The sequence below is a fragment of the Aptenodytes forsteri genome, unplaced genomic scaffold (genome assembly GCF_000699145.1).
Source record: "Aptenodytes forsteri isolate BGI_AS27 unplaced genomic scaffold, ASM69914v1 Scaffold96, whole genome shotgun sequence".
Lineage (NCBI taxonomy): Eukaryota > Metazoa > Chordata > Aves > Sphenisciformes > Spheniscidae > Aptenodytes > Aptenodytes forsteri.
In genome coordinates, this window is record NW_008795029.1 from 3,157,013 (window position 1) to 3,173,182 (window position 16,170).

A 16,170-nucleotide genomic window follows, 5' to 3' on the forward strand; every position below is an offset into this window, starting at 1 on the left:
AGCGGCCCCGACGCCGCCGGGCGGGGTCGCGGTGCCGGCTCTGCCCTTGCCGGGCAGGGTCCGCGCTCCGGCCCCGGGCGCCCCGGCGTGTGCGGGGCCGGCCGGCTGCGGGGTCAAGCGCGCCGCGCAAAGGTTTCGTGGCCTTGGGAGGAGTTAGTAACCCTGTCCTTGTGCCAAACTTAAACGATCAAGCGCAACACGGCTTGGCAGAACTTAATGAAGCAGGGTGAGAAAGATTGCTGCAGACTCTCATTGGGCGGCTAGTTTTCAACTACCTGTATCTTCCTTCACAGAAAGGCCCAAATTACCAGATAATTATACTCAGGACACCTGGCAAAAACTTCATGAAGCGGTGGGAGCGATACAGAGTAGCATTTCTATTAAATACAACCTTGAAGAGCTCTACCAGGTAAGGCGCGTAGAGTTCTTTTCAGTTTAACAGAAGGAAAATTAACTGCTTTGGGACTTTCACAGAGCTACATATTTAACATAATGCATTTTGAGTTGTTAAAAGCTGATTATATTTTCTGAACTGTTCGCTCCATATTCTGTTTCTAATCAGTTTGCAGTTTTGTATAGCAGTTTGTTGGAGAGTTACCAGGATCTGGGCCCATGAAAAAGCAGTTTATGTTGGGAGAGACGGAAGGCTGTGCCCGGGCAGGGTTGAGATTTAAGTCTCGATGTCTCCAATACTGTGCCTACCCAAGATGCCGAAAACGGGATGTTACTCTCACTGGGTTATGCAGATACATATTTTATGATGATTTCTCCTTTTGTACATGCTTTCGTCTCTTGTGTATAGTAATGTTGAAATATTTGTTATTATTAGATAATAACAATTAGACTTCAGCATCAATACCCTTTGGGGAATTAAAAAGGAATCTTCGTTGAGCAGGCAATAAACTGTCAGTTTACCTGTGGTTCAGATTACTGTTACATTTTCATAACTATTGGGATCTTAATTTTTTTATTAAAATGGTGAAAAAATATTTCTGGAACATTTGGACTACTGGAGCAGGGGCTAGGGAGGGTAAAATAGAGAAATACTCATGAGCCATTTCTTCCTTTCTACTTTCTCAATTTATATATGGTTTAGTTCTATATTATTTTAAACGTATGTGCTTTGAGGTATTTCATGCTTTGAGATATTTCACTGAAGTGGTAATTTCTTACAGTGGTCATGTTTCAAAAAATTACTGATGCGCTAAGTTGTGCTACATAGATTGTTACGAGTTTTCTGTGGGTGCAGGTGTTTGATCTGCAGATGCGGCTCTCATTGCCAGATCAGGACTTAAGACATTATTATGCTCACCTAAAATTTTCTAAATGTTCAGCTGAGGTAGGTTTGATGTTGTCTGCAAAGTGCAGACTGTGAGAGAGGAGAAAGCCAGCAGTCCATATTGGGTCCATGCTCAAGAAAATCAGGATGAATTTGAGAGCTGATTATACTTGTCTCTGTGATTAGTTAGGATATATAATGTGTGGGTCTAAAATGGCTGATTATGTAAATGCATATTGACTTAATATAATTTATTCCCTTTAAATAGATAACGACTGTGATATATTCATCTATTAATACTTGCAGGTTTGCAGAGTTTGAATTACATAATACATTTTATGGTTTTAAGCTCAGCATTTGAAGAATCCTACTTTTTCATGCCTAGCTAAAAAAAAAAAAACCCACAGATGCTTTGAGCGTTACCTAACATGTTTTCAGAAGCTCAGAAATGAGATTAGAGTAATATGGGTATGAAATTGCCAGGGTACAGACTTGAGTTTTGGCAGAAGAGGAGGAGAGAGATTTCAGATAAACTATGAAGGGAGAACTGTACTTCTTGCTTTTTCTGTTTGCCTGCTTATTTGTAAAAACTGCACAAGGCCAGTCCAATAATCTGTAAGGCAGCAGTGCAAATCAGCAAGATTTCTACACAGTGGGTGGTGGCGGTCAGTGTGCCTATGCATACATAGGTACTTACTCTCCTGCCAAAGGAATAAAAGATGAAGTTTAGCATCCGTTGGAAACCTGATCTGTACTTACAGATTGTTTTAACTGCCTGTTGGTGAGCACCGAGTCATCCACAGGGGAGAATTTCTCTGTGTGCATCAGTTTTTACTATCAGGGCGCTTTTTTTTTTTTTTTTTTTTTTTGCGTCTTTATCTGACATTATGGGAGGAAGTGAGAGGCCTACTAGATCAGTGCGGTGAGCGGGCTGGTGTCCCAGCCTGCCTTTGAACTTTCTGATTTATTTATTTTTTTTGGCAGTGAGAGGCCTACTAGAGTTCAGTGCGGTGAGCGGGCTGGTGTACCAGCCTGCCTTTGAACTTTCTGATTTATTTATTTCATTTGGCACGGTGGCTGAGGAAAAACTGAAGAACAATGACAAGGCTTTGTGGGAAGCCCGAAGGATACTCCTTTCCAGGCATTAGAGGCAGCATGGGATCAGGCATGAAGGTGCTTGGCAGAGACATAGTCAGTGAGCAATGGGAGGGTGGCAGCCAATTTTTTGCGACTAAAATAGAAATGATGTCTGGGATTGATGGTAGATTGCACAGATTTTGATAGAAGTAGCTTATACTTGATGGGATAGAGAAAGTGGGGCAGTGCAAAGAATTGCCGAGTGAGGAGTGACTGATAAAAGTAATGGAAAAAGAAAATTCCCTTTGCAGCAAGGCCCTAAATAACCTGAAATGGGGCAGCACTGCCCTTCTGGAGGGCATAGAGCAGAACGGTGTAGTAGTGAAGGAAAAAAAGTGATGCGAGTCCTGACCAGACTTTTATTTCAGACTTTTATATTGTGGATGGATGGATAGGAAGGGCTATGTCATAGGAAACATAACAAACTATCTGCAAAATGATTATGTGTGAATACTGTTGCAGATGTCATTCTACTTATCTCTTTTAAGACCAGATGAAAAACATAACATAGGCACTGTGTGATAGTTGTGTGTGTTTGTTTGCTTGCTTTAATATTGTATCAAAATTGAGGAAGCCATAGTTAATGTGCATTTAAATAAAATGACATCAGGTAGGTTAGAATTACCCCATGGGGAGATCTCTGGGAAGCAGATTCACTTTGTGTTTTGGAAGTCAAACTATTCAGTATGTTAGAACCTATAGAGGAAATAATACAAGAAGTAGCAATAATTTGCATGCTAAATGCTAAAATAGAAGACTCTGCTCACAACAAGCTATCAAAAGGTTGATTTGAAACAGAACTTTTACTAGATTTGTGTAGGTGAAAAGTCTGAAAGTGTTGTCTTTCTCGTATCCTTGTAGATGTGATAATTACTGTAGCTTTTTTCCAGACTAATTGTGTGCAAGATGAATAAAAGTCAAAGCAAATTTCTTCAGAGAGGCAGCAAAAACTCCAAATGAAACAAAAGGTGAAGAAGGAGGAGGAAATGACTGGATCTCATGCCCCCCCATCAAAAAAAGCAGAAACAGCTAGTAGAGGCGTCACTGAGGTGATACAGCTGCAGTTTGAATTACGCTTTAAAAAGCACTGCTGCTCAAAGAAGCAGCCCCACTTTCCCCCTCACCTCTCTCTTGACCCATCCACTTGCTAGCACGTGTGTGTGTGTGGTCTTAAACTGAAACAGAGTGAAGAACATTTACTAATGCTTTGACAAAGAGTTACATGCTGGCATTGGGCAGCATAGCATTTCATATTACAAAGAAATAAGACACACCCAAAAAAGCTAAAATTTGGGGGGAAGTGAGTAAACACCAAGCACTGGGAAAATACTGAGACTTCGTCCAAGTTCCTTGATGCTGTCGGAAAATTCATCAACAAAATATGACACTATAAATCCTCGGGAGCAAAGGAAAACATTCTTGGGCCGGTTTTAGTTGTCCAGGTGAAATAGTGCTTTAAATCTTAGGCAATGTTCTCTGCAGTATCACCTCACAGCATAAAGGCAGTTGAGGTGAAGTTAAAGGAAGAGACAGCTGGATTTTTAGTTCTGAAAATCATGTCCGACTTCTTTGGATAATTTTGTATGAAGCACTGAATTGCCAAAAATACTTACTGTAAACTTTACAGTTCTCACAGAACATTTGGCTGCCTTCATTGTGATTCATTTCAAATGCTATGGTCTATTAATAAAATAATTTATTGAAATACAGCACAGAAGTTAAAATAAAGTGTGCCTGGAACAAAGTCTAAATATAGGCAGTGGTATCAAGCAAGGCTACGTTTTCTCTTTGGCATTCTCATTGAGTTTCTTGTGAGGAAAAAATGTTAGTGTAAGACAAACTAATTACTGAATAGCTGAACAGCAGTATGCTAGAGATGTGCAGAGCTGTCTCTGTAGTCTAGGTCAGCTGCTAACAACTCAATTTACATTAACGTAGTGACCACAAGAACGTTTGGTTTTGGGCAGAATCGTTAGCTATGGATAAATACTCAACTAAATCCCATGAGGTCCCAATAAATCAATTCAAGTCTTTATTTAATGATTAATGTGGGGGGGGTGTTGTTTTTCTTTATTTTTTCCCCTCAGTTTACATACCTTAGCACGAGTGTGTGAATCAGTGGAAATATTTGGAAAGAAATAAGTTAATAAAGTGACAGGAAACCAGCTGTATTCATTTACTGTTTAGAGAGAGTGGTTGAAATGTCTACCTTAAAGTTATTAAGAAATGAAAATACTTGATATTATTGTGTTCCCCCCAAGAAAGTGCATGTGTGCGTGTGCTGGAGGAGGCACAAAATGGACCTACAAGAAGAGTTCTGCTGCTGAGCAGTATTCATGGGGGGGGAATTCTTGTAATGTTTAACAGCACCTCTGAAATATGACCCAGATGGTGATGGTGGACCTTGTTTGTACATGAAATTTGACAGTATAAGAAGGGACCAAAATCAGAAAGGAATCATGAAGTCTTAATTTTTCTACATATTTTGGACAATTTCATTTTGATACTTTGTTTTTATGTATAGCTTGGACAGATAATGTTGATTTTTTTTTTTCTCTTTGTTGTTGGCCTTGATTACACAGGCACAAAAATTTGAGTTGTTTTTTTTTTTATCTCATTCACAATCTTTTTTGTTTTTAGGCTGTTGAAAATCTCTGTTCTTACAAAGTCTCTGCTACACTGTACAAACAGCTGCGACAAGTCTGTGAAGATCATGTGAAAGCACAAATCCTTCAATTTAGAGAATATCCTTTTCTTGTGCACAGAAATGGTTAGAATGGTTAGTTTAAATCATTATTTTTTAAACCAACACTTTGTAAAAATTACACCAGTAATTGCCAGTGTGTTAAAGAGGTTCTTTGTTGACCACTTACATATTTTCAAATCAGGCATAAGCAACTTTAGTCATCTGGATGAATAATTTTTGTGTGCAGATAAGTAGCATGCTAATAACAATTTACTTATCATTTTAATAGGAATGCGAATTTTACACCTAATCTAGAAAATTTCAGTAGCACTATGAGATTTAACAGCAGGTATGGATTTTTATAGCAGTTGAGTAGTGGAGATGCTTACAGCAGCAATGGTTTAAAAAAAAAAAAAGAAAAAAAATCACCGCAGTAGTTTTCAACAACAGTGTCTTCTGTAAAAGAATTCTCAAACATGAAGTATACCTGTTTGACCAGTAGTAACTACTGGTCAGCAGCAATGTGTCACGGAGGCATTCAGCGAGCCCTTTAGGTATCTCATGAGGTTCTTGGGAGAGAGCTTTAAGTTCAGGAGGTCACTTGGCTGTCTTGGGACGCACAGTAACCTGAAGTTTTGTGGTAAATTTCCCCATAGTTTTCTCAGGTTACGTTGCTGGGCTTTTCTTCTGGCTGAACTGGTCGCAGAAGTGCCTGTAGATCTTCTCTGGACACTTGGGTGTAGCCAGCCTTGTTTTCTGAATCCCATCGTGCTTTTCATGCTGAGACTGTTCTTTATGTGGTAGTTGTCTTTTGTGTAATAGCATAGGGGTTGCATTTGCTCAGGCAGTAGGATAAATAGAGTCTACGCCTACCTGGCTGTCCCCGTGTTCCTCGAGAGTGCCTTTGCAAACAGATGCTGGAGGGTGCCATACTGAACAGATACTACAGTACTTTGGGTGCTAGCAGTGTTTCCTCGGTTTCTGTATGTATTTTATTAGCAGAAAATGATAAGCTAAAACAGAAAGAAGCAAGGGACTAGGGCCTAGAAAGAACCTTCTTTCCAGGCGAATGCCTTGAATGTGCTTTGGATTGTGACTCTCAATTTCTCAGTTCACTGCATTCCCCAGGTAAGTGCCTACACTCATAAAAAAGATCAATTTTCCCCTCCCCCCCCCGTTATCTAGCTAAGTCACAACATGGTTTTTGGTTTGGTTTTTCTGAGTCCTAGTTAAGGAGTCTGGCTTCTACGTAGCACATAAGAAACATTGGTACGTAAATCAGCATTGTGAATTCACCTTTTATATGGCAGCTGATTTTTTCATTACATTTACTTCGATGCATTTAAAATCACATCTAACTAAAAAGTACATTAGTCAGTACAGTAGTCTCTTAAACATAACTGATCTCTAAGAACCAAATCTTATAGTCTGCTTTAAAGCAGTACAGTCAACCAATTTTTGCATCCCTGGCTTTTCAGACTTCAGATGATCTTCTAAAGAGATGTTTTAAAGCTGGTGTTTTAAAACTTTGCTTTCTCCCCACCCCTGACAGAACCGGTGGTTTGGAGAGTTGAGAATTTTATATTTTACAGGTATACCACTTTATATCCCAAGGGCATGAGATCAGATTAATCAGATTTGGCCAGAGGGAGTTAGAGATGATACTGTGCAGGAAAGGAAAGTAAAGCCACATTTGAGTTTACTCATATGATATATTAGAATTCTGTTATTCATAAATAACAGTTGGATCTGTTGTGTAATGAAGAAAACTATAGAGTTTACTTAAGGAGACCTGGAGATGTATATGAGAAGAGCGGTATTTGGATTTGTTGAGGATTATTTAGAACTGTAACTGCTTTTAAGAGATTAGGGTCACTCCTGTTGTGCACAGTGTGAACTCATTAAAAAAACAAAATAAACCTTTGTATCCCTCTCACCTCAGTTGGTGACAAGCTTGTTTTTGACACTGGTGGGATTTCTTGTTTAAATCTATACCAGAGTTATACGGTACAGCCACTAGATGATATTACTGAAGAGCAGTGAGTGTTATTCCTTGAAAACATAGGGAGGCCTTTTGGAGAACTGCCAGCCCCTCTGCTGGGCAGAAGCTCTGCAATTAACTGGTTTTCCCTGGGCAGTCCCAGTAACATCGGAATATCCATGGAGCAGCTTTGCTTAATGGCTGGCAAAGATCATAGAATCATAGAATGGTTTGGGGTGGAAGGGACCTTAAAAATCATCTAGTTCCACCCCCCCTGCCATGGGCAGGGACACTTTCCACTAGATAGGTTGCTCAAAGTCCCATCCAACCTGGCCTTGAACACTTCCAGGGATGGGGCATCCACCACCTCTCTGGGCAACCTGTTCCAGTGCCTCACCACCCTCATAGTGAAGAATTTCTTCCTTATATCTAATCTAAACCTACTCTCTTCAGTTTAAAGCCATTACCCTTTGTCCTATCACTACATGCCCTTGTAAAAGGTCCCTCTCCAGCTTTCTTGTAGGCCCCCTTCAGGTTCTGGAAGGCTGCTCTAAGGTCTCCCTGGAGCCTTCTTTTCTCCAGGCTGAACAACCCCAACTCTCTCAGCCTGTCTTCATAGAAGAGGTGCTCCAGCCCTCTGACTATCTTCGTGGCCCTCCTCTGGACTCACAACAGGTCCATGTCCTTCTTATGTTGGGGGCCCCAGAGCTGAACGCTGTACTCCAGGTGGGATCTCACAAGAGCGAAGTGGAGGGGGAGAATTGCCTTCCTCGACCTGCTGGTCACTCTTCTTTTGATGCAGCCAAGGATATGGTTGGCTTTCTGGGCTGCAAGCGCACATTGCCAGGTCATGTTGAGCTTCTCATCAACCAGCACCCCCAAGTTCTTCTCCTCAGGGCTGCTCTTAATCTGCCCTGCCTGTCTTTGTGCTTGGGCTTGCCCCAACCCATGGCCAGGACCTTGCACTTGACCTTGTTGAACTTCATGAGGTTTGCATGGGCACACCTCTCAAGCCTGTCCAGGTCCTTCTGGATGGCATCCCTTCCCTCCAGCGTGTCAACCGCACCACATAGCTTGGTTTCGTCGGCAAATTTGCTGAGGGTGCACTTAATCCCACTGTCCATGTCGCTGACAAAGATGTTAAACAGTGCCGGTCCCAATACCGACCCCTGAGGAATGCCACTCGTCACTGGAATCATCTCCAGAATCTGGCCTCAAAAGATACTGGCAAGCTAGTTTTCCTTAATAGGTGCTGTACAGATTCTCTGGATAGTCTCTTATTTTTAAAGAAGATAAATAAATGCTGGCAAGATCATTGCAGACAAATGGTAAGTTGAATGTTTGTTCAGAAAACGTATCCTTGAGGTGTGAAATCTGGCAAAAATGAGTTTGTCATGGTTTTAACTTGGGACTGCATTGCACCTCCTCCTCCAAGTTTCAGCATTGCTTTTCACTTTCCCCTTTGCTAGCTGGGGGTGGTTTTGTTGAAAACTTACGTTCTGCTGTGTTGACTGACTTTCATCAGTTTCATATGAAGTTGGAATATCACTCAGAAATATATTGTGACACCTGTTTTCTATGGGTGGAAAGAAAAACTAACCACGCTATGCTGAAATTGTTTGCTGTTGGTAATTTTAAGTAATTGGAGAATCCACAATCTTTGCTTTTAGGTAGCTCCAAGAGCTAGGTTAATTTGTGACTTTTTTTTTTTGCAAAGCGGGGATGATTTTCATGACTATAGGGCTAAGAAACAGGAAGATTAAAGAAGTGAAACTCTCTCTTTCTTTCTGCCCTTCTTCTTGTCCTCTACCTCCACAATGAATTATGTTACAGAAAAAAATCCTTTCTCAAAGACACTCTGTGTGAATTGTCCCTTTAATAATGCATCATTATAATTCTAAACCAGCATTTTACAATGAGTTTTCATCGCATTGTCACTTAGCGTTGCCTACAGATGCCCAAAATGGTGGAATTTCTATTTTCATTCCTCGAATCCACCCCTCTCCCCTCCCATGTGGGGGATGGGCAGAGGTATGTGATTTTTATCTGAAATAAAAATGGAAAGCATTATGGAAACTATTCAAAACAAATTCAACAGTCTGATGAAAATAGAAATGCAGTTTATTGCCTTGAAAATGTAATTAAACTGGACCTGTGTTTTTAAAAAAAGGCTTTTACTGTGAACTCTGTTCACTTTAATTACTTTTGAGTGGGTTTTTTTATTTTATTATTTTTTTCTCCTCAAAGCAACAACCTGTAGCAAGTGGCTTTCTTGTTCATGTGCTGAGTTAGCACCTGTGGTATTTAAGAAAAAAGAATCAGCCTCGCTGCTGTTTTACTTTAATATGATTGGCCAGAAACAGTGTCAGCTTGAGAATTGCTTCAGAAGCAGTGAAACCTTTTAGGGGAGGAGTAGGTGGGCAGCTGGGGATAGCAATCTCTGTAGCTGGCCTGGGGGTGAGTTAGTTACTGACATCCTGTTTTATGCTAAACTGAAAGCTGGGCAGCCTTTTTATGAGCAAAGTTAAAAATGGATTTTGAATGTGAAAGAGTAATAAGCTAAAAACCCACCTCCTTCTCCCACTTTTTTAATTAAAAAAAAGATAATATATTTTTATACCTTCTTTTTCCTGTTAGAATTAATGTATCCCTATTTTTCTCATGAATTTTGGCAGCTAACTTTTATTACGAAAAGATCTGTTGCACAGCTTATTACTGTCTCTGCTTAAAGCTTCTTTTTTTAAAAAGCAAAAACCATGGCAGCATGCTATTTCAGGGTGTTTACTGAATGTCTTGGTGGTACTGCTTGAATGGCTTATGTATCTCAGTAGCACTAAAACTCGTAACAGGCTAATAAAAGTGCTTAGTTAATGGTCATGAATTTGAAAACTGTCCCGGATGTACTTGGTAATACCGCTTAGTAATAGTATTAACATCAATAAACTACATACCAGTGGCTGTACAGGTCACCACAAAAGCTGAAAATACGTGCATCAGCAATTCAGGTGCATGACTACGTGATGTAGTTTTTCAGAATTTGCTTTATAATTTAAAATGCCACATGATGGTGAAGAGAAACATTTTCTTTATGTATTTTCAGATCATGATCAGAAGCATTTTCCTATTTTTGGATCGTACATATGTACTTCAGAATTCAATGCTTCCTTCTATATGGTAGGTATCCATGGAAGAATTACTCAAAGCTTTAGAGTTTGAACATGCTATTATATTTGTAAAGGTTGAAAATAAATTTTTCACATTATATTTGATCTGTGTAATAGGTCTCTAAAATTTTCTGTTAATTTATGGAAATACATGTGTCAGTGTATGCATGTGTCATTTCCTCCTTCCCCAGGAATATTCATTGTAAAGTGAAGGTAAAAAAAGAAAAAGGTCTGTGAACATATGCTTAAAAGTCAAGGCATATGTATAGCTGTAGTTGTCACGGCCTGGGTGAGGCTGGCTGTGTGGGGAACCTCCTTGGGCTGATGCTTCTGCACCTTAACCCTGGGCCAAGTGTTACTTTAGGTGCTCTTGGTTTTGACAAAATTCAGTGCTCAACTTCTTGCTCAGTTGTTTTTTAAATAAGTCAGATACACTGACAAGGTACAGATCATCTTTCCAGCACTGGCCTCTTGAGAGTCGAGATCAGTGGCTCAGCGTGTTGAGATGAAAGCCAGCTCCCCTAGATGCTGCTGTACTTTTGGCACACCACAGTCACGTCTTTGCGCATTCTGTTTTTCAGCATCCCTCCTGAGGGGCATTTTATATCATCGCCTGAGCAAACAAACCTAGGCTTTGCCAAAAATTTCTGGTATCGGTACTCCACCTAAAGCAAAAAAAGATGTAGATAAAGTACTGAAGTGAGAGAGTGCCTTTTCCCTGCCTGGCTGGCTTCTGTGCTCTCGGGAGTTCCTCAGGCTGTCTGAGAAACCTGGCATCCTTCTCCCACCCCTCACTTGTCCTGCAGACATCTTTCTTCCCGACCTCTGCAGTAGTTTTCCTCCAACTCTTTGTGTTAGGCTTCCTTTTACTGAATGTCATTGAAGGGATCTGTTCATACTTTGTGTCTTTCTTCCTCATACTGGGAAAATTTCTCTTACTGAAATCCTGATGCATGAGAGGACGGATATTGGAGATAACAAGTTTTACCTAAGATTCCTCTGTTTTCCTTGGCCAAGACAATGTTTAATACTTGGTTTTTTCATGGCATAGAGGCACCATTCCTCATCCTCTTGGAATAAAACAAGAATCTGATACAGGTGATCATAAGGTCCTAAGCATACAGAGAATTCATGCTTTTAAACAAAACTTGTAAATTACACATGGATTGACTGATCCAGGGAATCTTATGTTAAGGTCTATGTTCAGATTTTTTATTATTTTTATAACAGTAATTTTTTTAATAAGCAGAGAATGTTGTACAGTATATTATGTGAAATGTGGTCAGGCTGGTCACAGTTGTTAGCTGAAGTGAATGCATCTGGTAGCATGTGGCCTGGTATTATGATAATTCTTGTTATACTTTTCTTAGTGGACAGCACCAAAAGTATATACACACCATTAATATATTCTCTTTCTGTGTAATATATATACACGATATATATTTTATATGTATTTGTTTTTCTCAAACTGAGATACAGATTTTTGGAAAGAATCAAAAGTGTGATTTATTAATTTTCAATATTCACACAGGGATATGGGGCTAGAGTTATTTAGAAATCATGTCATTAGTGACAAGCAAGTTCAAAACAAGACTATTGATGGAATCCTCCTGCTGATTGAACGAGAACGGAATGGTGAAGCTGTGGACAGAAGTTTGCTGCGGAGCTTGTTGAGCATGCTCTCTGATCTGCAGGTGAGTACAGCAAACTTTACTAATAACACCTACGTTTAGAAACAGAGTTTGGACTCTTCTAATTTGTGTGTTGTACGGAAATAATTTTATTCTTTTAGTAAATGTGCTTCAAAATCTAGCTATTAGACTGATAAGGTTGCCTTTTCTTTACCCGATGCACAATCTTTCATTCTCTGTTTGTAAATGAGACCTCTTTGCCTGTTTTTCTTAGCTCACATAGTGGCCTACAGACTCTTAAATAATAGGTTTGCAAGTCTTTTAGTATGTGTAATATTTTGTCTGTCTTAATCACTGGTTTCCTAATCCTAGTGCTGGTTAAACATAGCAACCAAAAAAGACCACCTCCCTCACTGTAAAAAGGCTTTTTGGAGTCCAGATCCCGGGTCTGTACACAAAAAAATCACTGCATTGGCAAATTCTTAGCAGAGATGCCAAGGATAGAATGAGATGTAAAGTTAAGGCCAATGTTTCCAAATAGATAAGGTCAATCTGTAACTTACTGGAACTTTCTATTAGTGTAGATACTAAGTAACCAAATAGAATAAAAAATGTTGTGCTTCTGACTCTGGTGTATGTTGTTCTCTGCTCAACATTGCAGCTTTGTGTGATGTGCAATAAAACTTACGAGCTGTCTTTCATTCTTACAAACTGCTGAGGTTGCTCGTTCCCAAGTGGTGTACAGTGTTACGAAACTGGCTGAAGGCTTAAAAAAGAGTTTGGAGAGGAAGACTGCATAGAAGACTATTAAATAGTCCTTTTTGGTCAGGCAGTTTACCTGCTTTTCTGCCTTTCATGTTAACCCTTCTGACTTTCATCCATAACTGTCTCTAGTGTACCAGAAAAAATTAATTATTCTGTTCAAGAGAGAAGGCAAACTTCTGTCAATGATTTTTTCAGATCACACAACCTGAAGGTGCAGATCTGATTTGTGTGCTTTTTCCCACTTTTTTTTTCCCCCCATTGTTATTTGCCTTCTCTGACTGCATCAAATTCTTGTAGGTGTTGAGTTTTTAACATTTTTTAGCAATGTACTCTGCTGAAGGTAAACATTCCCCTTTACTGGATCCTTCTTACAGAATTGGATTTAGGTCTGCATTCTCCTTCATTGGCTCAAAAGTGTGGTTTTCTTTTTTTGCTGTGGAAACTAACCTAATCTAATCTGGTTTTTTGTAATACACGCCACTTCATTGAGATAGAGATGTGCTTATAATCCTGTAATTTTACTCCAGGATCTCTGCTTCTCCCTCTTTCAACAGAAACTAGCTTCTGGAGAAAGATTAATTAATAAAGCCAATCTTATATTTAATTTGAAAACAATTAAGCTCCTACTCATTCCTGATTTTTAGGCAATTGAGAACCAGCTGCTGAAAGTTGATTCCTGCTTGCATATATCCTCTTCTATAGCTGTTTCCTGTTGTAGAGCTTTACACATGTTTTATGCAGAAAATAGCTCTATATACTGTTATACTCATGTTTTTCCAGTTATCCTGAAGGCAAGGAAGGTAAGAAATGAAATCTAGTATTTGATCCTGTTGAACTTGGAGCTAGTGTAACAAGAAGACTGAAGCAGGGAGTTGATGTCTACTGTGAGTGATGCTGAATTAGTGAATTATTATGCTCTGAATGCTTGTCGAGCCAGAGGTTTCATATTTAAGTTTGCATTGGAAAAAAAATAAAACTCTTAAAAGTCCATAAGAAAAACCTGGTCAGAATGTAATAATGAGTTTTACAGTTCTGCTGTATTTTTTGGAAGAAGTATTTCCTTGTATTCTTCCACCATACTCAAGGAATCTTTCCTTTTTCTTTTCGCTAACTGTCCCACTGTTTACATGTTATTCCCTAGCTACCTTTTCCAGATTATTTAACTATTTTATATAGTTGTCTTTTCTAACTTATCTCCTTTCTAGACTAAACTGCTAATTGTTACGCAGAAATTTTTCGATGTCAGTGATTGTTGTTGGTGCCCTTTTTGGTTGCTCCTTCCCTGGAGGAAGAGAGGTCACCTTGTTTGGTTCAATTCATTTTTCTTACTTTTGGGCCACTGCGATAAACCTGACAGATCTGAACATGTGTCACTGAGCATATTATTATTTTCCTGATGGGAATTACCTGTTTTGTGCCAATATTTCACTAGTTGGAAGTATCTTCTTATTTTTTTTGCCACAGAAATATCAGTGGGAGTCTTGAGCTCAGGTGGATTGGATGTCATTGCTGTGCTTATGCTGGGTACTGGTGTTGGTCTGTGTACCTTAAACAGAAGCCTGTCAATTTAGACGATTTGAGTACTGATGACTGAAACACGCTATTGCTGCACCGGGAAGTCAGCTCTGATCTCAGTCTTTCTAAAACCAGGGGGCAAACAGAGAACTTCTGTGTTAATGTAATGTTACACTGGCACTTCTCATAAGTGTGTGTGTTCTTGAGTTTTTACTTGCCCTCTATGCCTGACAGCCGAAATGTGCTACCCTTACTGGCAGCTTAATGTAAATGACTAATTTCTTGAGCAGGTTTACAAGGAATCATTTGAACAGAGGTTTCTGGAAGAGACAAATTGCTTATATGCTGCAGAGGGCCAAAGATTAATGCAAGAAAGAGAGGTAGGTGCATGCTGTAGATGATTGCTTTTATGCTAGTTTTATGTGCTAGTGAGAACTTCTGGTAGTACTGATTGGTGTATTAATGCTCAATGAAATTCACTAGTGCCCAGGTACGCAAGCACACATTCACCATTTTTGATGGGGACCACAGTACTGTATCAAAGTATCCAGATTGCCTTGGTGTTTGAAATACGTAATTAAGGGTGGAGAAACCCAGTGACATTTTGTGTAGCTAAAGTCACGCTATCAGAAAGTCATTTCCACATAAAGCTTAAAGCTGTGCCACCAATATTATTTTTGCCCGAGAGCTGTGAAATATCTACTGGCATCATTCTGCTATGTGCTTAATACTTAAGTAAACCATTTACTTTTTTACTCTGTCGTTGCATTTACTTTGTTGTTTTGTTTCTTTTGCTTATTAGTTAAATAGACGTAAGGCATTTTTGTTTTCTGTCCTCTTGAGATAAAATTATGCTCTGCAGTGGGCAGCCTGCAAATGTGGTTATCTCTGAAAACGTATATCAAAAGCCGAGTTTCGTGGTGGTCTAAAATACAGAAGACTACCTTTATTAATTCCATTTTAACATTGAGTCACTACAGGCATTTTGAAAACTCCTGTTTACATTGCACAGAGGTGAACCCTTGTGTCTAATCTGCTCCATTCACCTCATTGCCTCGCGTTCCACTGGGACCCGCGGTGAAATGCTTCGACACAGATTTTGAGACCAAGAGTCTTACTGCTTTTACACGCCTAGTGGAAAACTGTGGAAAAACACAAAAGGAGTAACGCCCTAACTTATACAGTGTATACATGCACATATTTATGCATGTGCACATAATGCGTACACATATATGCATATACATGCATATGTGTATGTGTGTATGCGCATACACATAACTGTTTTGATCATTTGAAGCCTGAGTTTCATACCTGTGTTGTAATATGTGCTAAATGTGTTAAGTCTCCATAGGGACAGATATTCCACTGGACAAACTGCCATTGAAATAATAGAACTATATGGTTCACACCAACTGAAAATCTGCTCCGTGATATTTTAAGGGCTAGCTTAGCTCAGAAGGGTTTTGAGAAAAAATTAACTTCCTCTGAAAAATTCTCAGATTTCTGTTTTTCTCTTCCTTTCTGTCAGGTGCAGTTATAATACTTTTAAGATAAAATAACATTGTTTAATAAAAATATCGATTATGTAGTACATAACATTCTGGTGGAATAGTCCTTTCCAATTTGTATTCTCTTTAAATTTATAATTTAAAATAATTGTCATGAAACGAGATTATCTGCCTTTCGTACTTTTGCAGTTAAACTTGACGTTCTCTTGTCTCGCTAGGTCCCAGAATATCTTCACCATGTTAATAAACGTTTGGAAGAAGAAGGAGACAGAGTAATAACATATTTAGACCACAGCACACAGTGAGTACAAATTTTGTCATTCTTAGAGTAAGTCAAGCATCCATCATAAAACAGTGTGATTATCCGCGGTTGTAGAGAGACAGAGATTATTTCTGCATTCTCTTACAGATACTGTCTTGTTGACAGTGCTTGTGATACGGTTTGGTTTTTTTAAGACTTTATTTTTATCAGAACTGATTTCTTTAACATCAAAATATACTTTG

The 16,170-nt window shown here is 39.2% G+C and overlaps 1 protein-coding gene across 1 annotated transcript in view; it reads left to right on the plus strand.

Moving 5' to 3' along the window:
- The window catches only part of CUL4A (cullin 4A), a 41,265-nt gene that overhangs the window by 2,443 nt on the left and 22,652 nt on the right, over window positions 1–16,170 (plus strand). The window contains exons 4-10 of the mRNA XM_009276147.1: window positions 294–409; window positions 5,057–5,160; window positions 8,342–8,411; window positions 10,184–10,257; window positions 11,779–11,941; window positions 14,449–14,538; window positions 15,885–15,967. Coding sequence (XP_009274422.1) covers window positions 294–409; window positions 5,057–5,160; window positions 8,342–8,411; window positions 10,184–10,257; window positions 11,779–11,941; window positions 14,449–14,538; window positions 15,885–15,967 — 700 coding nt within the window. The remainder of the gene's footprint in view (window positions 1–293; window positions 410–5,056; window positions 5,161–8,341; window positions 8,412–10,183; window positions 10,258–11,778; window positions 11,942–14,448; window positions 14,539–15,884; window positions 15,968–16,170) is intronic.